This window comes from Macrotis lagotis, chromosome X, assembly GCF_037893015.1.
Source record: "Macrotis lagotis isolate mMagLag1 chromosome X, bilby.v1.9.chrom.fasta, whole genome shotgun sequence".
NCBI lineage: Eukaryota > Metazoa > Chordata > Mammalia > Peramelemorphia > Peramelidae > Macrotis > Macrotis lagotis.
Window position 1 is genome coordinate 124,476,870 of NC_133666.1, and position 27,057 is coordinate 124,503,926.

The following is a 27,057-nucleotide window of genomic DNA, read 5'->3' on the forward strand; positions in this document are numbered from 1 at the left end:
GTTGAGTTGGAAGTGAAAATGGAACACATATTTAAGAAGAATGAGACAGAGAGAGATGGAAGGGCAAGAGATTATGATTAGAGAGGAGAGTTTCTAATTTTAAGATCATTCTAAGTTCAAAATAATAGATTGGAAGTAATTTTGAGTAGTGGTGAGGTCTAAGGTAAGCCAACTTTTGTGTATATCTGAGATACTGTGGAGCTGTAAGTCAATGGGAATGAAGAGACTGATGAATCCAAAGAAACATCAATATACATATTGTAGTCATTAAAGAGAAAAGGGAATTGGGATGAAGAGGAAGACTTTAAGCTATTCACTGAAGGAAGGAACAAAAATGATCTAGAAAAGATGATAGTAACAAGAATTCAGACAACATAATAGACACACTTGGAATATACTTCAAAGTAGAATACAGTGATGACTGATGGTGGGAGGAGTGTTCTTCTGGTTTAAGTTGTCTCTAGGAAAAAGCCAAGTTATGGTTGATAAAAACTGGAACGATTGTTAGAAGGATGATGAAGGTAAGTTTATTAACAGCATAGCAAGTGTTCCAGAAAGTACAGACTAAGAAAGGGTAGGGCTGATATGGATGACAATGCAAAAAGAGTTAGTTGGAGAAAAGGCTTTTCATCTGGGCAGATAGCAAATGATCATAGGGATCAGGGAAGGTAGAGGTAATCATCTGTGAGCCATTGACATTCCAAGCATGGTGAAGTTTGTAGACAAAATTGGCCTTCAAGCTCCAATTAAAAATGATTAAGAAACTGAGAATAATTATCCTTTACCTTCTTCTCCAAGATTGTTTCAAGAAAAAGTTAGATTTAGATCAATTACAGAATAGTAAGTAATAGAATGCTCAAAGAATATCCTCCCAGAGATCAAACAACTCTCTTCTGAGATACTCAAAGTCATTGTATGGACTATATTCTCATCTACATACCCCTTCAAAGAAGAAAGGAGAGGAAATATCTTATTTTCCTATTTCAAAGCATCACATATTTGAGAGTGCTTGCTATTTAGCAAGCTCTCATTCTACAATGCTGACAGATCTTAGCTAGGTGTCTGTTGCTGTGAAGTTAGCTTTCCTATAGGTGGCTTTAAAACTGTATTTTGTTTTGATTGCTACCAACCACCACCCCTACCCGCTTCTAGTCATTGTAGAAAGTTTATTAGTAGACAGGATACAAATAAATAAATAAATAATAAGTAAATAAACAAACAAACAAATGAATAAATGGGAAACAGCAGGAAATAAGATTGCTAAGAGGAAGACATGTACAAACTGTCCCAAAGATCAAAGGGTTATGATTAACAAATTTTATCATATATTAACCAAAAATCACATCCTGGTAATGAATGTAGAATCAGGGGAAGCTATCTAGAATTTGCTGTCAAGGTTTTTGATCCTATAATATAAAAATCTCAGATAAATTCCAGACATCCACAAATCACCAAAAGGTGTTAATAATTTTGAGATGGTATGACCATGTTAATTTTTAAAATTTTTTTTATTTAAGGCAATGGGGTTAAGTGACTTGCCCAAGGTAACACAGCTAGGTAATTATTACGTGTCTGAGGTTGGATTTGACTCAGATCCTCCTGATTCCAGGGCCTGTGCTCTATCCACTGTGTCACCTAGCTGCCCCTGGCCATATTAATTTTAAAACTTTATGAAACCTTTGAGATGATTTGGATTGTGTAAATGAACTAATCCTAAGGCAGCATAGATAAAAGTTAGTCTTTTTCCCCTAAAACCCTATTTTTAAAAATGAGACTTTAAACTCTTGCCCCTCCAAAACCCCCTTCCATCTTGGATTGTTCCCAACTCTAATCCATGGTTATATGAATGATATTCTCTGCCTCTTCCCTTCCCTATTTGGGTCTGCCTTCCTTCCCTACCCCCCCCCCAATATCCATGTCATCTGCCTCTATTCACCTGATCTCCATACTTTCTGGACAGTTTGCCCCTAAATCTTCTGTGTCTTCTTAAAATGTACTTATGGCCTTGTTTCTCACTGCCATCGGGGTCTTTCCCAGAGAGTACCCAAAGAACTGAATATGGTTGCCCCCATTTCATAATTTTTTTAATTTCCTAAATTAATTATCAATTCACATATAGATTCTCATTAAATATACCTGGTATATAAGTCTGAGTTCCTCTGCACCACTCATATAAGACACTCAAATACTATGACCTGATAATGGTGTTTATTTTTTTCTATGTCAAACTTATGCCCAGCCCTATAGTTCTCTTATATACTTTTTTTTAGGGTTTTGTTTGGTTTTTTTTTTTTGCAAGGCAAATGGGGTTAAGTGGCTTGCCCAAGGCCACACGGCTAGGTAATTATTAAGTGTCCGAGACCGGATTTGAACCCAGGTACTCCTGACTCCAAGGTCGGTGCTTTATCCACTGTGCCACCTACCACCCCTCTTATATACTTCTTGAGGTGCCTAATATAATGTTGGTTCTGTATAAATAAATACTTAATAATGGTTGTCCTAAATTCTTGAAGAATGACAAGCATATGAATTGCATTTGAGTGAAGGAGTACCGTGGAGCCATCTGGGACCAGTGGCCAGATGTGAATCAGGATGACTGGAGATGGCCCTGGATATAAGACAGTCATAATTAAGTGACTTGCCCAAGGTCTTACAGGTAGTAAAGGTCTGACTACGGATTCAAACTCCCATCTTCCTGACTCCAAGGTCAGTTACTCTATCCACTGTACCATCTAGCTGCCCTGAATAAATACTTATTGAATTTAGTACTACTAGTAAAGAACAATTGTGAAATCAGGTAACCTAGACTGACTTGGTTTTTTGCAAGCTCATATAATTATGATGATAACAATAACATATGTATAGTGCTACGTGTCAGACACTGGGTTAGTCATTTTACAATTATTATCTCATTTAATCCTCACAACCATTCTTTGAGGTATGTGCCATTATTATCTTCATTTTACAGGAGAGGAAACAGGCAGAAAGAAAATAGGTGACTTGCCCAGAATCACATAGATAGTAAATATCTGAGACTGGATTTGAACTCATCTTTCTATCTCCAGGCCCAGTGCTCTATCCACCATGCCATAAACTGATCTCATATCTAGGAAATAGGTGTTTTCTCCATGAGTTTAATTTTCAAAAGGCAGCTACAAGATATGAAGCTGAGAAGATCTGAGTTCAAATTCTAGAAGAATACAAAAGTAGAAAATGTGGCCCTAGACCTCACCAAGTTTATAAAATTGGAGAGATGACATATTTACATGAAACATCTAGAGAACAGTAAAAAGTAATAGATAATATAGTAGTCAGATGACTCAGTATATAAGAGTGCTGGTTTTGGAGTCAAAATGTTCTGAGTTCAAATTAAGCTTCAGACATTTACTAATTGGGTAACCTGGGCAAGTCACTTAACCTCAGTTTGCCTCAGTTTCCTCTAAAATGGGAATGATTGGGGCAGCTAGGTAGCACACTGGACAGAGAACTGGCCCTGGAGTCAGGAGGACCTGAGTTCAAATCTGAGCTCAGACATTTAATAATAATTGCCTAGTTGTGTGACCTTGGGCAAGTCACTTAAACCCATTGCCTTGAAAAAAAAAAGGAGCCAATAAAATGTGAATGATCTTAACAGTACCTACCTCACATGATTACTGTGAGGAGCAAATGAAGTAATATTTGTAAGGCATTTAGCTTTATAAAATAGAACTACTTACTATGTAAATATTATTATTATTATTATCATTATTATTATTGAAATACATTCCCATGGGAATGCCCTTCTATAAAACTCTGCCTTTTAATATACCAAAATTTCTTCAAGGTTCCTTTCAGTTATTGCCTCCTATATTAAGTCTTCCCTAAGCCCTTTAGATGTTACGTTACTGTTCTCCCTCTTCCCAAATACATATTTAACTGGACAAACATTTTCCTCATCCCCCAAGTTCAATGTAAACTCTTCAGGGGAGGGTTGTGTCTTTATATCCTTAGCACTTAGCTCAAAGTCTTTAATGTATTAGATGCCTCATTGTTGAATGAATGGATAGATGTGCTACAAACTAGAATTTTATAGAGACTCAGAAGGAAAAGATAATCACAAGCTAGGCCTATAGAGGTTAAGTGACTTACAAAAGTTCACACAAGTAAATTGTCCATTTTTAAAGGGGACCATTGACATTATGGGTGATGCCTTGACTTTCTAATGAATTGGAGTAAGATTTGCACAAAATCATCATTCTCATTCTCTTTCTCAGAGGCATTTTAGTCTGGTGGCAAAAGACAAAAAGTCATCCACCCAGGAAGAGTGGTTGACCTTGGTATCTTCAATGTGTGACCAAGGACAAAGCTAAGTAATGGCAATATTTAGACTAAAAGGGTCCTAGATCTCTTGATTTCTGAACAGATGCTTTTCCATTATAATATATAACATTCAGGAAAGTCTTCTTGGAGAAAGGAACCAGAGTGGAGATGGAAGGGTGGGGGTATGGACCTTAAAGGAGGTATCAGGTTCTGTTGTCTTTTCACAAAATAGAGACATAGAATCATGGTTAGAGAGTTGACCCTGAAGACTGGGTTCATGTCTGACTATGTGTCCTTGGGCAAGGCCTCTTCATAAATGAAGGATGAACAACAATCTTAACTCTGTTACTTGAATAAGGCCTTTTACCTCCATAGATCTTACTTTCCTAAATTAGATTAGATGAGAAAGTTTTTAAGGTACCTTCCAATTCTGAAACTCCAGGATTCTACCCTAGCTAGGGATTATCTTTTCCTACTAAGTCCCTGTAAAATTCTAGCTTGAACCATATCTATCCATTCATTCACTTCATGACATAGTCTATAAATTCATCTGCAAAATGGGAATAAGAATAGCACCTTTCTCCCACCATTGTTGTGAAGATAAAAGGAGAAACTTTATATATATAGTGATATATACATTCTTTGTTGTTGCTGATTAGTTGTGTCTGACTTTCCATGAATCCATTTGGAGTTTTCTTAGCAAAAATAATGGAGGGATTTACCACTTCCTTTTCTAGCTCATTTTACAGGTGAGGAAACTAAGGCAAATAGTGTGAAATGTCTTGCCCAGAGTCATATAGCTAGTCAAATATCTGGAGTCTGATTTGAATTCAGGTTCTCCTGACTCCAGGGCTGGTACTGGTACACTATCCACTGGGTCACCAGCCACCCATATAAATATTAGCTATCATTCTTATTTTGTTGTTGCTATTATTTCTTCCCTAGAGAGTTCCCTATTATAATGACATTACAGTAGGCTCAAGTCCCTATCCTTTATAGGTTAAGGTGTTTGTCCAAACCCAACATGAAGCCACCATGAAGGCAATAGTAGAAAAAAATACCCATTTTTTCTTCTTCCAAGCCTTTTTGACATCCAGTCCTCTGCTGACCTCTACTGTACAAAAGCTAACATTAGACTGAAGGATGAAGTTAATTAAGCAGAGGGAGATCCAAAGGGCCACAACATAGGCAAGTCATGACATAACTGAAGGATAAGGAGATGCCTGGGCTCTGAAAACAGGAGTCTGATTAGGAAAGGCTGGGATGGGACCCAAGATTGGGGTGGGGGGGGAGAGTTGGAGAAGGAAGAAAAGATAATATCCTCCTTCCTCAGGACACAGGATTTGATAATGTAATGATTTTGCATGGACACAAAAGAAGCTGTTTAAATGAAATTTTGAAATAGGTGAAGTTTGTCTTTGGTCCTCTTCTATCTGCCATATCCCTTTCATCACAAAGCCTAGCTTATATTCTTGCTGCCCTAAGTCCCTTATAGGTGAATCTATTCCTCTCCTCCTGCTGTCTAATTTCAGCTAACCCAATGGGAAGTTGATTTTTCTATAACTTTCTTTAACTTGGTTTAGTAATTGTAAATTTATGACAACAACTTTCATGAGACAACTGGAGGTGATATTTAATTTTTCATCTGTATCAATCATCACCTCCTCAACTAAATTCTTTTAGTTTCACCATCATAGTTTCTAGAGTAATATTGAGAACATGTAAGGTCCTTAATAGTTGTTCCATTGTTTTTCAGTCATATTTGACTCTTCATGTCCTATGTGGGGTTTTCATGACAAAGAGGGTGGTTTGCCATTTCCTTCTCCAGTTCATTTTTTTTTTTTTTTAGTTTTTCAAGGCAATGGGATTAAGTGGCTTGCCCAAGACCACACAGCTAGGTAATTATCAAGTGTCTGAGACCGGATTTGAATGCAGGTACTTGGGACTCCAGGGCCGGTGCTCTATCCCAGTTCATTTTTTCAGATGAGGAAATTGAGGCATACAGGGTTAAGTGACTTGTCCAGGGTCACACAGCTAATAAGTGTCTTAGGTCAGATTTGAACTCAGGCACTCCTGACTCTAGGGCTAGATTTCTATCCATTTCACCACATAGTGGTGATTACCTAGCTTCCTACAATTAACTAAATGTTTCTTTTTAAGGTTATGAGAAAGAGTATTGACATGGTAGTGCACTGTACATGACCCATATACTGATATGCAGTAGTGTGCTGTTGATGTTTAATAATTGGATTTCCAAAACATATTTGTTTTAGATTTTTTTTTCAAGGCAATGGGGTTAAGTGGCTTGCCCAAGGCCACACGGCTAGGTAATTATTAAGTGTCTGAGGTTGGATTTGAACCCAGGTACTCCTGACTCCAAGGCTGGTGCCCTATTCACTGTGCCACCTAGCCACCCCTCAAAACATATTTTTAAGTTTAATATGCATATTAGGGGCGGCTAGGTGGCGTAGTGGATAAAGCACCAGCCTTGGAGTCAGGAGTACCTGGGCTCAAATCCAGTCTCAGACACTTAATAATTACCTAGCCGTGTGGCCTTGGCCAAGCCACTTAACTCTGTTTGCCTTCCAAAAAAAAAAAACCTGAAAAAAAATATGCATATTAACATTTTCTCCATCACTTTAAGACTAGACCAGGGTCGGGAAATGTATAAGGCACTGCCATGGCAACTGCAGGCAGTGCTGGAAATTCAATAAGCCTAGGAGCATTTTTAGGGTGAATTAATTATATGTTTGACCAAATAGGACAGGAGAATGGTGCTATGAATATCCATATAGCCCTTGCCAGAAAAAAAAAATTTTCCACCCCTGGTCTAGACAATTAACAAAACAATAAATCTAGCCCTGATTTATAGTATTTGCCAATTTCTGAGATAACAAATACTCAAAATGAAAATTATCAGCTCCTAGGAGCTTGTTCAAGCTGACTCTAACACAACACACTATATATCCAATATGAATATACCTTGTCTCCCCTTAGACTTTATAACTCTTACAAGGTATGGTCTTTTTTCATTTTTGTCATATTTATATTCATACTACCTCATACTTAGTAGGTATTTAATCATTAAATACTAGTTAACTGATTCATAGTGGGTTGACTTGACATCTGTTTTCCTCTTGTCAAGGAAAAAAGAAATTACCACTTCATTCATTGTCTCAGGTCTTTGACATCTCAAAACTACATGAGATAGTAATATAAAACTGAGAGCTGAACCCCTGGGGAGGTCACGAGGAGGGAGGATAGAGGAAGCAGGAGCCAAAAATTCTCCATTTCTGAGACATTTCCTTAGGCCATACAAATACCTTTTAATTAAGTTCATCTCTGCCTGTTCCCTCTTGCTGTAGAGCAAATTTCGGCTGATTTCAAAGATGTCCTCAATCTGATCAGGCCAGAGGAACAACGTACTGTTCAACTTTATGTCATCACCTGAAAACACATATAAAGAGATATGTATATCCATGCCAAGAATTTAGGTCCCACAAAGACAGAAACTGAGTACACACACACACACACACACACACACACACACACACACACACACACACACACACCACACACACCACACACACTGCCCTAAAGTCTTGGTATAGTTTTAAATTTTAATAGCACTGTGTGTGTGTGTGTGTGTGTGTGTGTGTGTGTGTGTGTGGTGCACTTGCACACATACACACACTTGTAATTCAGTGTAGAAAATTCCTTGGTAAGACAAATCACTTTACCAATGCAAGCTGGTAACTTACATTCTTACAAATTGAGCAGGTGTATCAAACTCAGGGAGAAAGGACACAAACTGACAGCACAACTCCAGAGTGTGGTCCAGCTCAGATTAAAATGTGCTTGGAAAAACTTTAATAAAATAAAAAGAAAATTTTATTGTTGAGTCATTTTTTTAGTTGTGTTGGATTCTTCATGACCCCATTTATGGTTTTCTTGGCAAAGATGCTAGAGGAGTTTGCCACTTCTTTCTCCAGATCATTTTAAAGATGAGGAAACTGAGGCAAAATGGTTAAGTGACTTGCCCAGGTCATATAGCTAGCAAAGTGTCTGAGGTCACATTTTAATTCAGAAAGAAGATGAGTCTTCATGTCATCAAGCCTGATAGTTTAGCAACTGCACTACCTAACTACCCTAAAAATGAAATATACCATAAATAATTCTGGTAATAATAGTAATAATGATACAAGCAGCTAGGTGGTACAGTGGATAGAGCACCAGCCCTGGAGTCAGGAGGATCTGAGTTCAAATCCTACTTCAGACACTTAATAATTGCCTAGCTGTGTGACCTTGGGCAAGTCACCTAACCCCATGGCCTTAAATAAGTTAAAAAAAGTTTAATAATAATGATAGCACTTTGTACTATAAATTTAAATTATCTTATTGATTCCCACAATAACACTGGAAAGTAGGTACTATTTTTATACCCCATATTACAGATGAAGAAACTGAGAAATAGAAATAAAGTAGACAGAGGATCACACAGCTCTTATGTGTCTGTTGATTTAAATTTGGTGATTTCAGAGCCCACTAAGCTGAGAATTCTGCTCTACATTGGCAGAGGAAATTGCCTCATAGGGAGGTCTTTAAACCAATGAAATCACAGGTCTGGAGCAAATAACAATAATAGTAAAACAACAAAAAACAATAACAACCAGCATTTTTATGGTGCTTTAAAAGTTGCATAGTAGCTGTGTGGCCTTGGGCAAGCCACTTAACCCTATTGCCTTGCAAAAATCTAAAAGTTGCATAGCATTCTACCCTTAAGTTTTGTTTTTTCCTCTGTGAGATATTTGCTACTACTAAACCCATTTTAAAGATGAGGAAGCTGAAAGGTTAAAAACCTTATTTGGGATCATACAGTTAACAAAGTATATATAAATCAGGTTTTAAACCCAAGTTTTCCTAATTCCAAGTTTCATTCTTTATTGCAGAAACAGCAAACTACTGCCAAGGGGCCCAAATTGCACAGTTGCTTGTTTTTTGTATGGCCTGAGAGCCAGAACTATGTTTTTATTAAAATATATATATTAAATATAATAACACTTTATTTTAAAATATTTTTAAAAATCCCAAGCTTGCTGTATAAAAAGTCATTGTACAATATTTGATCTGCCCTATGGCATTGGTTAGTGTGTTAAAAGATAGGACCCCTGGTATTTCTTGACCTTTTCTAGGGATCACTGAGAAATCAAAACTATTTTCACAAAAATATTAAGATGTTGTTTGCCTAATAAAATACACTCTCCCTTTGCAGCAACATTATCTGTTTGAGATGGTTTCTTTTCATAGATTTCAACCAAAACAACGTATTGCAACAGATTGAGTGCAGAAACAGCTTGAGAATCCAGATGTCTTCTGTTAAGTTTACTAAATCTATTAAAGAGCTTCACAAAAACTATGTAGAATAATGCCACTTTTCACATTTTTTCTTTGAGAAAATAGTTATTTTTTCACAAAAAAAATTAAGGTAATCGAAATGGTTTATTATTGTTTAATGAGTTAATAAATTTTAAATTAATTCATTTTAATGTCTAACAAGGTAAGCATCAATAGATATAACCCACATAAACAAAAACTCTTTGGGGTTCTCAATAATTTTGAAGCATGTCAAGAGCTCTTCCAAACCAAAAAAATAGAGAACTGCCATTTTAGATTTTTTCAAATACCACTTAAAATTCCACCTTCTTTCAGAAATCTTCTTTGTGTTCCTTCTTAATAGTAGTGCTTTCTCTCTGGTGATTATCTCCATTTTATTCTCTCTCTCTCTCTCTCTCTCTCTCTCTCTCTCAATATATATATATATATATATATATATATATATATATGTATATGTATATGTATGTGTATATGTGTATATATATATATATATATATATATATATATATATATATATATATATACCTGTTTGTACATAACTGTGTGTTGTTTCTTCCATTAGGAACCATTTTTTTTTTTTTGCCAAAGGCCACTTGGATATGTGTAACATCATTCATGGGCAATATTTGGTCACATATTTAATTAATTCATTCCTAAAAAAGCTCCTAGATTATTGAGTCCAACAGTCCAGAAGTTCCCCTGCCCCTGCATTAGACTGTGAACTCCTTGAAAACAGAACTGGGTTGTTTTTTGGGGGGGGGGGGGGCAGTGGCAGGGCAATGGGATTAAGTGACTAGTCCAAGATCACACAGGTAATTATTAAGTGTCTGAAATCAGATTTGAACTCAGGTCATTCTGACCCCAGGGCTGGTGCTCTACCCCACTACACCACTACCCACTACACACCACCTAGCTGCCCCAAACTTTTGCTTTTTAAAAAAAATGTTTCTTTGAATTTCCCCTTGATTAGCATAGTGTCTGGAACATAAAAATGCTTAATTGATGTTTCTTAACTGTTATTAGGTGGAGAGAACACTGGGCCTGGAGTCTGGAAGATTCATCTTCCTAAGTTCAAATCTAGCCTCAGACACTTGCTAGCTGTGTGACCTTGGACAAGTCACCTAACACTGCCTCAGTTTCATCATCTATAAAATGATCTGGAGAAGGAAATGGCAAACTACTCTAGCATCTTTGACAAGAAAGTTCCAAATGGGGTCGCAAGGAGTCAGGTATGACTAATACAGCTGAATAACAAAATCAATTGAAAGATAAAGGAATGGAGAACTGAACAGTGAAACAGCCTGTTATATGGAGTCTATCATATAAAATGGTGTTTCCTGGCTGAAGAATCTCTTTACTCTCAATTGATCATTCTACTGTTCCCTGGGACTTTCCTTTGATTTTAGTGGGGCTCAGTTCTCTTGGGAGGGTGTGGGTTGAGGCAGACTTCCAGTATAGGTTGGACAAAAGGCATCTTTGTTGTGATTCAGCCATGGACACTCCTATTCTTAAAAAAAAAAATGTGCTGACCTCTAGAGAAAGAATTATGGAGTCTAAATGCAGATCAAAGTATATTATTTTCACTTTTTTTTAGATTTGAAGTTGTATTTATTAACTTCTTTTTCTACTTTTCTTTGTTTTTTTAAATTTGTTTTTATTAAAGATATTATTTGAGTTTTACAATTTTCCCTTTAATCTTGCTTCCCCCCCGCCCACCGCCATGGAAAGCACTCTGTCAGTCTTTACTTTGTTTCCATGTTGTACCTTGATCCAAATTGGGTGTGATGAGAGAGAAATCATATCCTTAAAGAAGAGAAGAGAAGTCTAAGAGGTAACAAGATCAGACAATAAGATATCTGTTTTTTCCTAAATTAAAGGGAATAGTCCTTGAACTTTGCCCAAACTCCACATCTCCCCATCTGGATACAGATGGCACTCTCCCTCACAGACAGCCCAAAATTGTTCCCGATTGTTGCACTGATGGAATGAGCGAATCCTTCAAGGTTGAACATCACTCCCATGTTGCTGCTAGGGTGTACAGTGTCTTTCTGGTTCTGCTCATCTCACTTAGCATCAGTTCATGCAAATCTCTCCAGGCTTCCCCGAAATCCCATCCCTCCTGGTTTCCAATAGAACAACAGTGTTCCATGACATACATACACCACAGCTTGCCAAGCCATTCCCCAACTGAAGGACATCCACTTGACTTCTCTTTGCCACCACAAACAGGGCTGCTATAAATATTTTTGTACAAGTAATGTTTTTACCATTTTTTATCATCTCTTCAGGGTATAGAACCAGTAGTGGTATTGCTGGGTCAAAGGGTATACACATTTTTGTTGCCCCTTGGGCATAGTTCCAAAAAGCTCTCCAGAAGGGTTGGATGAGCTCACAGCTCCACCAACACTGCAACAGTGTCCCAGATTTCCCACAACCCTTCCAACAATGATCACCATCCTTCCTGGTCATATTGGCCAATCTGAGAGGTGTGAGGTGGCACCTCAGAGAAGCTTTGATTTGCATTTCTCTAATAATTAATGATTTAGAGCATTTTTTCATATGGCTATGGATTGCTTTGATCTCCTCATCTGTAAATTGCCTTTGCATATCCTTCAACCATTTGTCAATTGGGGAATGGCTTTTTGTTTTAAAAAATATGACTCAGTTCTCTGTATATTTTAGAAATGAGTCCTTTGTCAGAATCATTAGTTGTAAAGATTGTTTCCCAATTTACTACATTTCTTTTGATCTTGGTTACATTGGTTTTATCTGTGCAAAAGCTTTTTAATTTAATGTAATCGAAATCATCTAATTGGTTTTTGGTGATGTTCTCCAACTCTTCCTTAGTCATAAACTGCTCCCATTTCCATAGATCTGATAGGTAAACTAGTCCTCGCTCTTCTAATTTGCTGATAGTATTGTTTTTTATGGCTAAGTCCTGTAACCATTTGGATCTTATCTTGGTAAAGGGTGGGAGGTGTTGGTCTAATCTAAGTTTCTTCCATACTAACTTCCAATTATCCCAGAAATTTTTATCAAAGAGGGAGTTTTTATTCCCAATGGCTGGACTCTTTGGGTTTATCAAAAGCAGATTACTATAATCATCTCCTGCTTTTACACCTAGTCTATTCCACTGGTCCACCACTCTATTTCTTAGCCAATACCAAACAGTTTTCATGACTGATGCTTTATAATATAATTTTAGATCAGGTAGGGCTAAGCCACCTTCTTTTGCACTTTTTTTCATTAAGTTCCTGGCAATTCTTGACTTTTTATTTCTCCATATGAATTTACTTACAATTTTTTTCTAACTCATTAAAGTAAGTTTTTAGAATTTTGATTGGTTAGGGCACTAAAGAGACAGTTTAATTTTGGTAGAATTGTCATTTTTATTATATTAGCTCTACCTATCCATGAGCAGTTGATATTTGCCCAGTTATTTAAATCTGATTTAATTTGTGTGAGAAGTGTTTTATAATTGTTTTCAAAAAAGATTCTGAGTCTGTCTTGGCAAATAGACTCCCAAGTATTTTATATTGTCTGAGGTTACTTTGAATGGGATTTCTCTTTCTAGCTCTTCCTGCTGTATCTTGCTAGACATATATAGAAAAGTTGAGGATTTATGAGGGTTTATTTTATAACCTGCAACTTTGCTAAAATTTCTAATTGTTTCCTGTAGTTTTTTGGATGATTTCTTGTGATTCTCTAGGTAGACCATCATGTCATCTGCAAAGAGTGAGAGTTTTGTCTCTTCCTTCCCAATTCTAATTCCTTCTATTTCTTTTTCTTTTCTAATTGCTGATGCTAATATTTCTAATACAATATTGAATAGTAGTGGTGATAATGGGCACCCTTGTTTCATACCCGATCTTATTGGGAATTCCTCTAGCCTCTCCCCATTGAATATAATGCTTGTTGATGGTTTCAGATAGATACTGCTAATTATTTTAAGGAACAGTCCATTTATTCCTACACTCTCTAGTGTTTTTAATAGGAACGGATGCTGTATTTTGTCAAAAGCTTTTTCAGCATCTATTGATATGATCATATGATTTCTGATAGGTTTGTTGTTGATATTATTTTCACTTTTTTAAGTTTTATTTTTCTTCCTGGTGATTTTTCCCTTTTATTCTGATTCTTCTTTCACAACTTGACTTATATGAAAATATATTTAATGTGATTATATATGTATAACCTATATCATATTGCTTGTTGACTTAGGGACGGGGGCAAAGGGAGGAATAAAAATCTGGAACTTGAAATTTTACAAAATGAATGTTGAAAACTATCTTTACATGTAATTGAAAAAATACTATTAAGTAAAAAGAAAAAAATGTGTTGAGCATTGATTAGACCTACTGGGAAGATAAGCATAGTTCATTAGGAACTCCAGTCTCCAGGCTGCATCAGAGATCTGCCTCCTGAGCTTGAACACAGTAACTTCACTGGCCTTCTTTAAAAATGCCACAAGATTCACCAACTCTTCTGTATTGAGTGGGATTTCACTGACTTTGTCTGCAATCATGCTGTACTGGTTGCAGAGGCTAAAGAAAAGAAAGCAAAAAGCGGTGTCACTAGCAGCAGCTACTAAAAATGCTATTGAAGATCTATTTATTCTGTTGGGGAATACATATACTATTCTGTCTCCTTTCATTTTTTTTATTTTTTGCAAAGTTATGGAGTTTAGTGCCTTGCCCAAGGTCACACAGCTAGATAATTAAGTGTCTCTGGTTGGATTTGAACTCAGATCTTCCTGACTCTAGGGCCCATGCTGCCTACTCTCCAATCTTTAGAGGATTTATTTATTTGTTTATTTATTTATCATCACTCCTCAGAAGTGATTTCATTGGATTAAGGAACTCATGATAAAGAAATTCTCTGTACCAAATCTATCTTTATAGCAAATACAGTTAGAGAGCTGGCTGAGACAGTGAAAGAAAAGAAACAGGCTCTGTTCTAAACATTTTAATAAATATAATCTCATTTGATCACCAGAAAATCAAGTGACTTGTCCAAAGTCACAGAACCAGTCTGTGCCAAAGGCAGTCAAGTTTTTGCAACTCTAAAGTCAGCTCTTCATCCACTTCCATCACACTGCCTAACTCTGAGAGGTTTATAGACTGAATATTTGTTATTGAAAGGAGACTTCTCAAAAGTGCAATTCATTGAGTAAAACAGAATTCATTAAGTATTTTCTGCATTGATAGTGTGTCTACTTGGTGTCTCAGATACTAATGAAATTGCTTCACTTAACTGCTTTGCATTTAATTCTTCCAAACAATGTAAACAGTCAGATTCTTTATTTTCCCCTTCCCCCACCCTTGTTTCCTCTATAGAATATTCTAGGAACCCAACTTCCTTCCATAAGGCCTCCTTTTATGCAGTCACAACCATCATGCATATACTTTTAACTCAGACAGTTAGAAAAGGAAAATTCCAGCCTAATATTTTCCAAGTAATCAAGGTCAATGACTAACATCCATGATGTTAGTCATAGAGTAGAGATACAAAAACAATACACACACAATCTTAGCTTCCTACCTCAGAGACTTTTACAATCCTGATTAGGGAACGAGATGACAGTATTAGAACATTTCTGGAGAAGACATCAAAAAAACCCCAAACTGATAAAGAAAGTCCTATAGGAGTTTTGGCAAGGTTACTTAAGGTAAGAATCTGAACCTGTTCTCTGAGCATAAATGAAGTGAATCATAAATACACAATAGCTTGTTTTAAATTTAGATTATTCTTCACTAAAAATAAAGATGCCAGACAGATTGTGTGACATCACTCCCCTGGTTAGTTCTTGAATCCTACTAGGTGTCACCCTGAGCAGGAGAGAAAAGCACATGGGAGAACCTAAGCTTCCTAATTGCTATGCTTTACTAAATGATTTGAAAAGTCTTTAGCCAGGGAAAGTTCAACCCAAAAGACAACTTGGGATCCCTTTGAAAAAATACAGACTGGGGGCAGCTAGGCGACACAATGGACAGAGTACCAGCCTTGTAGTCACAAGGACTTGAGTTCATCTGATCTAAGGCACTAGCTATATGACCCTGGACAAGTCACTTAATCCTGATTGTCTTAAAAAAAATACAGGTCAGCACCAAAAAGGATTATTTAGGTAAAGTCTATAGGATTTAGAAGGGATCCTAGAGGACATTAAGCCCAAATGCTCATTTTACAGATGTGAACACAAGTTAAATGACTTGCCCACAGTCATTTAAATATTTAGTATCTGAGGAAGGATTTAAACTCAGGTCTTTGTAAGTTCAAGTTCAGTCATTTATTCATTGTCCCATATAACTGACAGGGAGCTCTTTTCATTTTCTTTTCTTCCTTTCCCTGTTAAAAAAAAATCTCATCCCATTCTTGTCCAATATGTAAGTTTTAGTCTTCATCTTTGAGTTTCCCCAATATCTTAACATGGGGGTATAAGCCACAAGAGACCTAAATCCAATATGAATAATAACTAATAATATTGCTATGGCACTATTATAGTTATTTCATTTGGGATTCACAAAACTCTGGGAGGCAGGTGCTATTTACAGATGAGGAAACTGAGGGAAAATAAAGGTAAAGTGGGTTGTCCAATATCACAAAGAAAAATAAGAATCTGAGGTCAAAATTGAACTCATGACTATAAGCCCAGCACTTTAGCCAATGAGCCACCTAGTTGCCCCTTCCCCCATTCCTAACTGATCCATCTTCACATCAATTTCTCTACAAAAAAGAAAACTGTACCTAGTATTTTGCTCTCGGTTTTCATCAACTTGGAATTGAATCAGCTTATCTTTAAGCAGTTGGGTACGTTCACAAAGGTTCTCATTTAGTGCTAAAGCATCAAGACAGAAGAGGGCCAAAGGTACTGTGATGTGCATGGATGCAATTTCTCCCTTCAGTTTCTTCATGCTGTCAATGTACTGTGGAGAAAAGGAAGAATTTCAAGGATTAATCCAGTGCTGGTCACTTGGCAGACACTATAAAAAGGCTTATTGCTGGGTCAATTGGGGTTAGTGTCATTAAAGTGCTCAAAGTAAAAAGGTTTCTTACCACCACAAAATCATCAAGATCATGGGCTTGAGAGAGAAAAGATACAACATCTTTTTCTGCAGTGCCATCCAACAGATTGTTGTACTTGTGGTACACATCTAAGTATCTTCCAGGTTGAAGAACAAAAAAATAAATACATGATCAATATACACCTCAAGTTTAGCAGTGATTAACTTCCACCCTCCCTGCCACCCTCCTCCCTCTCTCCAAGACTACCCACCCTCCAAAAAAAAGAGAAAATAAAAATTTAAAAAAACTAGCAAAGAGAAATTCTTTAATAAGTAGAATTTATGGATTCAAACTGGGTTATAGAATTCAAGACCAAGACAACTTACTTTTTGGGACCTATTTGGTTTTTTTCAAAAACCTCTTCCGTTTGCCTCACAAAATCTAAAACTAACATTTCATCTGGGCAGACTGTCCCAAGAGTCAAGTTATCTCCTTGGAGCTCTGGGAAAAGGTTTGCTTCTACCTAAAGAACATAAAGTGGAAAAAATGCATTTTCAAAGAGAAAGGGAAGTAATCCTTACTTTGAAATGTTATCTCCTATAAAGCACTGATTCCCTAAGAATGATCGCTGTAATTTTTTTTCCATTTTATTCTCTTTGAAAGTGGCCCATCCACCAATCTCCCTTGAAGGAAATCTTTCCTAAAGAAAAGTAGATCAAACCCAGTAGCTAACTGTGGTAAAGAGAGAAAAGGAAGAGGGAAACAAGTATGAACTTGATACAGATGCACATTACAAATATGTCATTTGATTCAATAACTGTGGGAGGTAACAATAGCTAACATTATTTAATGCTTACTATTTTCCAGGCTTGCTATGCAAGTGGTTAATAAATATCTCTATTGCTCCGACAACCTTGGAAAAGTATTATTATCCTCATTCTAGATTTGAGGAAACTGAGGCAAGAGGGGGTTAATTGATTTGCTCAGGATCACAAGGGTAGGATGTGTTTGAGGCTAGAAGTGGGAGGCAACCATCTCATATCCTAGAAATTGGAAGATATGTTCTAGGAAAACATATGCAAAAGCTGAAATCACATGATACAGGATGATGCTAAGAGATAGGACCAAAGACCATGTTGAAACTTAATTATGCAGATTGTATCAGGCTATCTCTTATTTTAGGAGACATTGTTTGACTTAGGGAGCATTTGAAGTTTAAAATGATAAGGCCATTAAATCTGGTGATATAGTAGAAAGATCTTGTTAAACCTTTTTTGATTCAATGAGAAAATAACATTCCTATATGATTATTGGAGAACTAAACTTAGCAAAATTGTGAATGATAAATAACTAACATGGATTTCTCATGTGGAAGTGATGCCAGGGAAAATGAGACTGGCTAAAGATTCATGAAAAAATTCATGTAAAAAACTGAATCTGACACTGAAGGAATTTTAGGGACAAAAAAGTTTATTTTAGCATTGATGTGAGCTCAAGGGGGAAAAAAGACTAAAAGATAAGATCCCTAAGCAGAGAAGGAAGGTAAATTGAAAAACAAACTCTAAGAAAAGGTATAGGAACAGGAGAATTTAGAGAATCATGATCCCCCTGAACAGGATACCCTACAAAGGAAGGCAGGCAGCTCAATTAAGCAGTGAGTGAGGATATAGGGGATGTAAGTTGAGGTGGGTAGCTCAGAGAGTAGAGATGAGGTAATTAGAGATATAAGCATAGCTCAAAGACTTAATCCTTTCAGGCTAGGGCAAGGACCATTATTCTGTTGAATATTCAGGGAGGGACAAGTTACTTTACTAAAAGTTCATTGACCTCATCTCAATAACTTGAACAATGGAATAATGGGGTACTCATTAATATCTATAAAACATATTCTGTACAATATTTCCCCTACCTCAGAAGTAATGGTTTACCTTGGAAAACCTTAATCTAATAGATATTCACCCAACAGACATTTATTAAAGGTCTAATAGATCTTTGCAGGATAGATAAAGAAAAAATAAGATGAAAACCCTACCCTGGAAAAATGTATAATCTAGTATTGAAGATACTATAGGTATACAAAGAATCACAATAAAAATTAGAGTGTAATAAAATGCATGGGAGAAGTCCAAACAAGACGCATCTGAGAGACGCAAGGAAGGAAAGATTACTTTGAACTTTGCTTAGAGTACCAAAAAACCTCCAAAAAAGTAGTGTGTGAAAGAAGTAGTATGAGCTAATGCTGGAAATATATCTTGGAGGTAGATCACAGAGGGCCTTGAATGTAAGGCTGAATAGATTGTATTTTGAGGGGGGGGGAAATAGAAATGTTGTCCCCCCCCTTTAGAGGAAATAGAAATGTCCCTTCCCCAAAAAATGAAACCATTGGTATATATTATCTAATCAGCAGGAAAAAGAGAAAGAAGTGAGAAGCTTCTTGCTTTGGATTTCTGCTAAAGATATTCTCATAGACAAAAACTGGAGGAAGCCTCTATTTTATTTCTGCAAGAGTTCCAAAACTTTTTAAGTAGGTAAAGCAAGGTCCTGATGTCAGGAGAAACAACTTCAATTCAATCTCAGATGCCCCTAGCTGCAGATAGGACTTCTCAGGAAGAGAAAGGGAATTTTTATGGGCTTTTTATTGGACTACTTTGAGGTCTTTGGGATATTTTGCATTTTCATTGCAGTAAAAAGAAAACGCTGTTCTGAATCTAATGTACATTGTTATCTTGAATGCCTGCATAGGACCTTGGGGCATTTTACTCCCATAAGTAAATATAGATAGGAGCCATATTCTGAGTTTCCCAGAAGAAATTCTTGGTGGGGGCAAAACAAACCAAAGAAATATGATTTGAAAGGCAGCCCTCCAAGATTGAACCTATTCTCTGAAAGCCAAGAGACTGGTTTCTAGGATATAAATTACACAAACATGAAAATGGCAATATTTGGTAAATTCACAGACCCCTTAAAATAACTTCAAATCTAATCCAGGAATCTGTGGGTTGTAGTTACATCCATGCTTTGAAAGAAATCTGTTAATTTTAGAATAACTCTAGCTGAACTATCACCATATTGAAAGAATAGACTGAGAAAATCCCCTAAAATAACTGGAAACTTCCTAAAAAATAAATCCTCATTCAGTTGCCATTAAAAGCATCACTTTGGCTTTCACCATTAAGAATGCGAGAACTGGGGGCAGCTAGGTGGCACAGAGGATAGACCACTGGCCCTGGAGTCAGGAGGACCTGAGTTCAAATTCGAACTCAGATACTTAATAATTACCTAGCTGTGTGACCTTGGGCAAGTAACTTAACCCCACTGCCTTGCAAAAAAAAACAAATAAAAGGGAATTTTGCTATGACATTCAAAGAGTACATTATGTGTATGTTTACTCCCCTGTCTCATAACTGCTATAAGTGAGAAAAATATTATAAGTTACCCTCCCTATTAGAGAAGGAGGTAAAATGGTTGGAGGTGTAGCTCCCTGTTTTCCATATTTTTAGGAAGAAAACAGTGCTTCTTAAAAGATTTGAAATACTTTGAAGGAGAAATCTAAGGGAATTAAGGGATTGAAAAGGGAAAAAAAGAAAAGGAGTAGAGTCTAAAGGAGTTACCATCCATTGAAAAATGACTGAACAAAGTTTTATTCAAAATTATTGCACTATATGATAAATTGAAACAATGTCAAAGAATGCTGGGTAATAATGATGCAGGAGAACTATGGGCACAGAGAAAAAATTGTAATCTTTTATATTGGAAACAAATTTTTATAATCATTTTTGAACTGTTATTTTTTTTTTGACTTTTGTAAACTACATTTCTGGCAATAGATACCCCCTATGTTCTTGTGAATTCTAAACCACTCTGGAGATCTATTTAAGTAATACATAATGAACCACCTGGGCCACACATTTACCTGGGGTGCAGGTTGGCTACTTGCCCATGCATTGTAAATGTTATCTTAAACCAGGTAGTAGCCTCTTCTAGAGTAGCCCTTCCCATACCAGATATAATCACTCCCAAAACTCCATTCCTTCCACAATTCTAAACCAGAGACTGGTTTCTGTCTTCCTCCCAGAGAATTTGCCTGTGTTTAAACTACCACACATTTTTCCCCCCACGTAGCTCTGTATTCTTTTTTAAAATTTATTTATTGTTTTTTGAATTTTTCAATTTTCCCCCAATCTTACTTCCCCCCCCACCCCACACAGGAGGCAGTCTGATAGTCTTTACATTGTTTCCATGCTATATATTGATCTAAATTGAATGTGTTGAGAGAGAAATCATATCCTTAAAAGAAAAAAAATAAAATATAAGAGATAACAAAATTCTATAAGATAATGATTTTAATGATTTATTTTTTATTAAAGGGTATTTCTTTTTTTTTTTTAGGTTTTTGCAAGGCAATGGGGTTAAGTGGCTTGCCCAAGGCCACACAGCTAGGTAATTATTAAGTGTCTGAGACCAGATTTGAACCCAGGTAACTCCTGCCTCCAGGGCCAGTGCTTTATCCACTGTGCCACCTAGCAGCCCCTGTAGCTCTGCATTCTTAAAGAATTTCTTTAATAAATTTGTTTTTATTTTTTACACTTGTACTCTGGGGTCAGAGGGTTTATGAGTTTTTCACCAATATGAACTCAGAAAAAAGTGGTATCAATATAAGCTAATGAAGAATGAAATAAGCAGAATCAGGAAAAGCATTTATATTAAAACAATTACTTGAGCCTTAAGAGCTCTGAGCAATGATATAATCTATGTCTCCCTCCAGAGGAGGACCTACAATATGGTACCCATTCATCACAGAGTAGGCTCATGTTGAACAAAGTGATTATCTAATTTTGGACTTGACCACTATGTGAACTCATTTTGATTGACTATACTTCTTAATTATAATGGATTTTTTTCTGTTATTTTATTGATTTGGAAGGAGAAAGTGGTGTTAGCAATAATCTTGCTCCACTCCCCCCCCAAAAAAGGGTTATTGAAACTTTTTTTAGGTTTTTGCAAGGCATATGGGTTTAAATGGCTTGCCCAAGGCCACACAGCTAGGTAGTTATTAAGCATCTGAGGGTAGATTTGAACTCAGGTCCTCCTGACTCCAGGGCCAGTGCTCTACCCACTGCACTATCTAAACACCCTGAAACATTTTTTAATGTACAAAAGAGAACAAAAGGAAAGTTAGGTAGAAGTAATACAGACAACTGGAGAATTTATTATATACTTTTTTCAAAAGAAGCAAGTAGTAGGAAAAGGAGATTCCCAGATTCATACACAATCTTTTTGTGCTCTGTTATGTATGTTAAGTAATGCTTTTTTTCCTATTTAAGTTCAGAATAAAAAGTCAAACATTTTACAAATCAAATGAATAAATGAATCATTTTGTAGTGCTTTATAATATGCCAAGCACTCTGCCAAATACTGGGAATACAAAGAGAAAAAGGGAAACAATCCATATTCTCAATGAGTTCACATTCTGATTGGGGACATAATACATAAAAGAAATAGTACTTCAGGGAAGATGGAAAGGTCATCCAGATATTCATAAGTTATATAAAAAGTTAAGATCACACTGCTGAAGGAGTATAGGTCATAAAGATAAGAAAAATGTTAAGGCCAGTAGTTTTGCATCTCAACACAAGAAATAAAGCTAATAACTTGCATCTCATTCAAAGCTCCATGAGCAGAATGGAGAAGGAAAAGGGAAAAGAGGAAGGGAGCGAGGGCAGATCATACCCAACTGACCTTTAGTTGGTTTTAAAACCCCTTGGTTTTAAAACTCAAAACATTGGGAAGAGAAAAAACTACATTTTCAAATACAAAAAATAATGGGAAGAGAAAAGACTATACCATTGAGATAGCCAGAAAGAAATACACAGGGGACAAAACACAAGAAATGTTCAAATTTTAGGTAGCAAGCAAGAACTGGAACTTCTAATGCAAGAAAACAAAGACTGCATAGGAATCACTGAGATTTGTTGAGAAGAAACCCATGTTTACAAATTCTAATAATAAAGAAATCTCTTGAAACTCAAAGAGATCATTTTAGTGCAAATTAAAGCATTAGAATCCTCCTTGTTCTTTTTGCATCTTGTCTATCCATTAGTAGAGAAAAGGTAGGGTAAGTCTAGCAATGTATATTAGGAAGGATAAGCTGAAATTCAGAAACTTGGGTTGAGGAAGTGGCAAACATGATGGAGAGTATGCTCTGTATTTTATATCTTATTCTGCAGATGGTCATTACTGCAGTGATCTTCCCCAAAAGAGTGTAAGCTCCTTAAGGTCAGGAGCATTTTCATTTTTGTCTTTGTATCTTCAATACCTAGCAAAATGTTTGCATGATAGGCATGTAATAGATGCTTTTTGAACTGCATTGAACTGGAAAGGATCAACTTAAATGGTCAAAAGATAATGGCTTTTTCCAGAGAAAGAATTATGGACTTTGAACAAAGACCAAATATTACCTTAAAATTAGAAAAAAAAAACCCATTATATTATTATGTAATTTTAATATCTCATGCTTCATTTTTCTTCCTTAAGGATATGATTTCTCTGTCATCACATTCAATGTATAACATGGAACCAATGTAAAGACTAACAGAATGACTTCTGTGGGGGGGGAGCAATAAAGGGGGGAAAATTGTAAAACTCAAAATAAATAAAATCTTTCTAAAAAAAGATAATGGCTTTTTTTAGTTTGGAAAGACAAAAGCTGACAGGAGATATAAAATTAATCTAATTTGGGATGAGGAGATGGTAAGCATATATTTGTTTACAATTCCAATAATAAAAACACACCTCTTGAAACTCAAAGGGATCATTTTTAGTGCAAATAAAAGCATTAAAACCCTCCTTATTCTCATTGCATCTTGCCAATCCACCAGAACCACTAGGATTATTTCAGGTGAGTCCCAGGATGTGAGCCTATTACAAAGTCAAGAAAAAATGGGATGGATTTCTTGCATGCTCATTCTCTCCACGAAACTGCTATCAGAATAAGAAGAGTATGAGAGTCTAAAAAATTTTAGCTTGAGTCTAGGATGCACTCCAATAACTCAAAAACATTGGGAACTGAGATATATTTTACTACAAATTGACCATCAACTTTGGTCATAAGAAAAGGGGCTGGAAGGAAGCATATATTACATTTCTCTTAAGTCTGTTTTCCACAGATTAAACAAACTTTGTTCCTTCAATTCATTCTCATTGGGCAAGGTTTCCAGGCTTCTTATTATCTGGTTACATCATCCAAGTCTGCTTATCTGCAACTAACAGGAAATAACTGGACAATGAGGGAAAGAGAAATTTTGCTAAAAGGAAGAAATTCAAAATATTTGGTCCAGGAAAGTAAAGGACTTGGAGTCAGGAAGACCTGGGTTTATGCCCCACTTCTGACACTTCTGACAGTAGCTATTTGATGGTGGTAAGATACCTAACCTCTCTGAACCTCAATTTCTTATTCTGTAAAACGAGGTTGGACTAGAGAGAGTCTATAAGATCCCTTCTAACTTTTGATCTATAATCCATACCAATCTCTTAATTTAAGAGATTTGGCATAGACCAAAAGTATCTATTAGTATAATGAATACTTTAATTCGTGAAAAATATATCTGTAATAGGTAGTTAAAGGAAGTTAGAAACCTCTCAGAACATTTCTAACTTCCTTTGTAATTGTCTTTAATCAACCTTGAGTTTTAGAAGGGGGTCTTATCTATGCACTCCCTTTCAACATCCTTAGTGCCATTATTATGGATATTTCTATTAGGTTCCAAAAAGTCTTCTTTCACCTTGGTTGGCATATATCTTAAATATTCCAGTCCCCACTCTGTGAGTCACACTGTACCTTAGGAATATTTTCAGAGCTCTTAATGACTTCCATGAAGCAGCTGTAGATTAAATTCCAACATTCCTTGAAAGGTGGATTAAAGATAATCGATGGTTCTTCCACTTGGAGCTTTATTAGGATTACCTGAGGGATGAAGAACTCCATTTCTTTATAAGGGTGATCAAAATCATTCCCATCCTCAAAAGAAGAAAAAAAAAAGAAAATAATAATTAGAAAAGTGAGAAATCCTGTAACCAATGCTAAGAGAATAGCTATTGGCTTATACTTCTTGGAACTGTTGTGAGAACCCAATAAGGTGATAACTTCAGTTCAAGCAGGAAATTCACATTGGCATGGCAAGTTATAAGGCTTATTTGTGGTCAATCTCAAGACATTGTACAGTAAAAAACTTCGCAATGATTTCCTGGGAGGAAAGGAGAATAAAGTTGTCAATTATTCCTATGCTCCACTTAATAAGAGTTATACTTAGCAGTGAACTACTATATTAAAATGTTCCTAGCAGTTGGAAAGTCCTCTGTGTCCTCTTCTCTGAGTCTCTTATGTTAAGAAGTATTTTTCAGTTGCCTCCATTCTTTTCAAAATTACTTACAGTCAATTCTAAAAATCTAATCCCAGTATATTTGGTTTAGGAAAAAATCTCCACTGAAGAGCAATATGGAACTATGCCCAAAGAGCAATAAAAATGTTTGTTCCCTTTGACCCAGCAATTTCAATTCTAGGCCTACACCCAGAAGAAATCACAAAAAATGGGAAAAGTCCCACAGGTTCCAAAATATTCAAATAAGCTTTTTTTGTAAAAGAATTGGAAATTGAGGTGATGCCTATCAATTGGGGAATGGCTAAACAAGTTTGGTCCATGAATACTATGGAATATTATTGTTCCATAAGAAATCATAAATGGTCAGATGCTAGAGAAGCATGAAATGAATTACAGGATCTGATGCTGAGCGAAGAGAGCAGAAACAAGAGAACAATGTAACATTAATAACAACTTTGTGAGATCATCAACTGTGATAGAAGTACCTCTCAGCAGTTCAGAGAGCTCGGACAACTATATTAGATCAGCTATGGATAAAGTTTTATCTTCATCCAGAGGAAGAAAAACAAAACAAAACAAAAAATAAAAAAAACCCTTTAGAATCTGATGAACACTTTATAAAAATTATCTCTTATGTATCTTTCCCTTAATCCTAATTCCTTATACTGAAAATGACTAATTTCTAAACATATTTATCAAAGATATTTATGTACAATGTTAACTTATTTGCAGATGAGGGGAAGGAGGTGGGAAGGGAGGGTGGAAGGAAATTTTGTAACTTAAAAATATACATGTGCATGTGGATGACTGTTAAAAATTTTTTTAAAAAAAATTTTCAGAGGTTATTTTAAGAATAATGGGATTTAAATGAGTCAGTAGACTGTGGCTGGGTTTCAGTAGTGTTGGGAGCAATCAGAAATGTTGATTAATATAGCCTTCTCTAAAGTACTAATTAACCAGCTGTTATAATATTTGGGTGTCAGAGACACAAATCCAGAATAGGAAGGAACCTCTATGCCAATCCTTTCATTTTCTAGATGAGGTGCTTAAGAATCAAGGAAATTCAGTGACTTGCCCCAGGGTCACACAGGTGGTAAGCATTAGGGATGTGATTTGAACCTGGGTATTCAAGTTCGAATTGTACTCACACTGACTCAAATTTTATTTTTAGAGAGCTCTGTCCTTGGAGTCAGAAGGTTTGTTTAATAAGTTTTGCCACCTAAGGTCACTTTAGACAAGCCATTCAATTTCCCTGAGCCTCAGTTTCCTAATCTGTAACATTATGGGCTTGGCCAAAATGATCTCCAAGTTGATTTTCAATTTTAAAATCTTCTGATTCTGTGAACATAAAACTCAAGGGGTACATTCACAAGTTTCACCCAGAGCTTTATTTTCTGGGTCTCTAAAAGAGTCCAAATCTGAAGCTGTTGTCACAGAATCAGAGAATCAAGGAATATTGAGAACTGGATGGCACCTTAAGATGTCCCCTACAGTAGTAGTAACTGAAGTCCTTAGAAGGAAATATTTTGGCCAAGTTTACTCAAAACCAAATGATTTGACTCTTTCCAGGATGAGTCAGGTCTTCTCTTCACACTTTTGTGAAGCAGGTTTCAAGGGCTTGATTGTGTTAGTTTTGTTTTCCTTTTTAGAATGAATTCCATGAAATTCATACCTACCCTCAGGTAGAGTATGCTGCTAAATATTTTCCAACTACTCTTGAGGGGGACACACTTTTCAACTTAATTTGCATTATAAATATTTTCTCCACTACTTTTGTAAATCTAAACAAACAACAAAACAACAAATAAACCCTAATTTATATTGGTTGCAAATTTCTGATGTGTAATAGCTTCCATTATAAATTTAATAATTGACTCTTGGGTATACAGTTGAGCTGGCTCCAGCACACCCTAGTTCCCAGGTCAAGATATTTTATTTTAATTTTTTTAGAGACAGTCAGGGCTAAATGACTTTCCCAGGGTCA

General features: G+C 36.1%; 1 protein-coding gene across 6 annotated transcripts in view; it reads right to left on the reverse strand.

Moving 5' to 3' along the window:
- The window catches only part of DNAH3 (dynein axonemal heavy chain 3), a 195,390-nt gene that overhangs the window by 140,681 nt on the left and 27,652 nt on the right, over window positions 1–27,057 (reverse strand). For all 6 annotated transcript variants that reach the window (XM_074208291.1, XM_074208288.1, XM_074208289.1 and 3 more), the window contains 6 exons: window positions 24,533–24,712; window positions 17,082–17,218; window positions 16,747–16,852; window positions 16,438–16,616; window positions 14,053–14,237; window positions 7,623–7,746 (listed from right to left, as the gene is read on the reverse strand). In XM_074208291.1, the coding sequence (XP_074064392.1) occupies window positions 7,623–7,746; window positions 14,053–14,237; window positions 16,438–16,616; window positions 16,747–16,852; window positions 17,082–17,218; window positions 24,533–24,712 (911 nt within the window). The remainder of the gene's footprint in view (window positions 1–7,622; window positions 7,747–14,052; window positions 14,238–16,437; window positions 16,617–16,746; window positions 16,853–17,081; window positions 17,219–24,532; window positions 24,713–27,057) is intronic.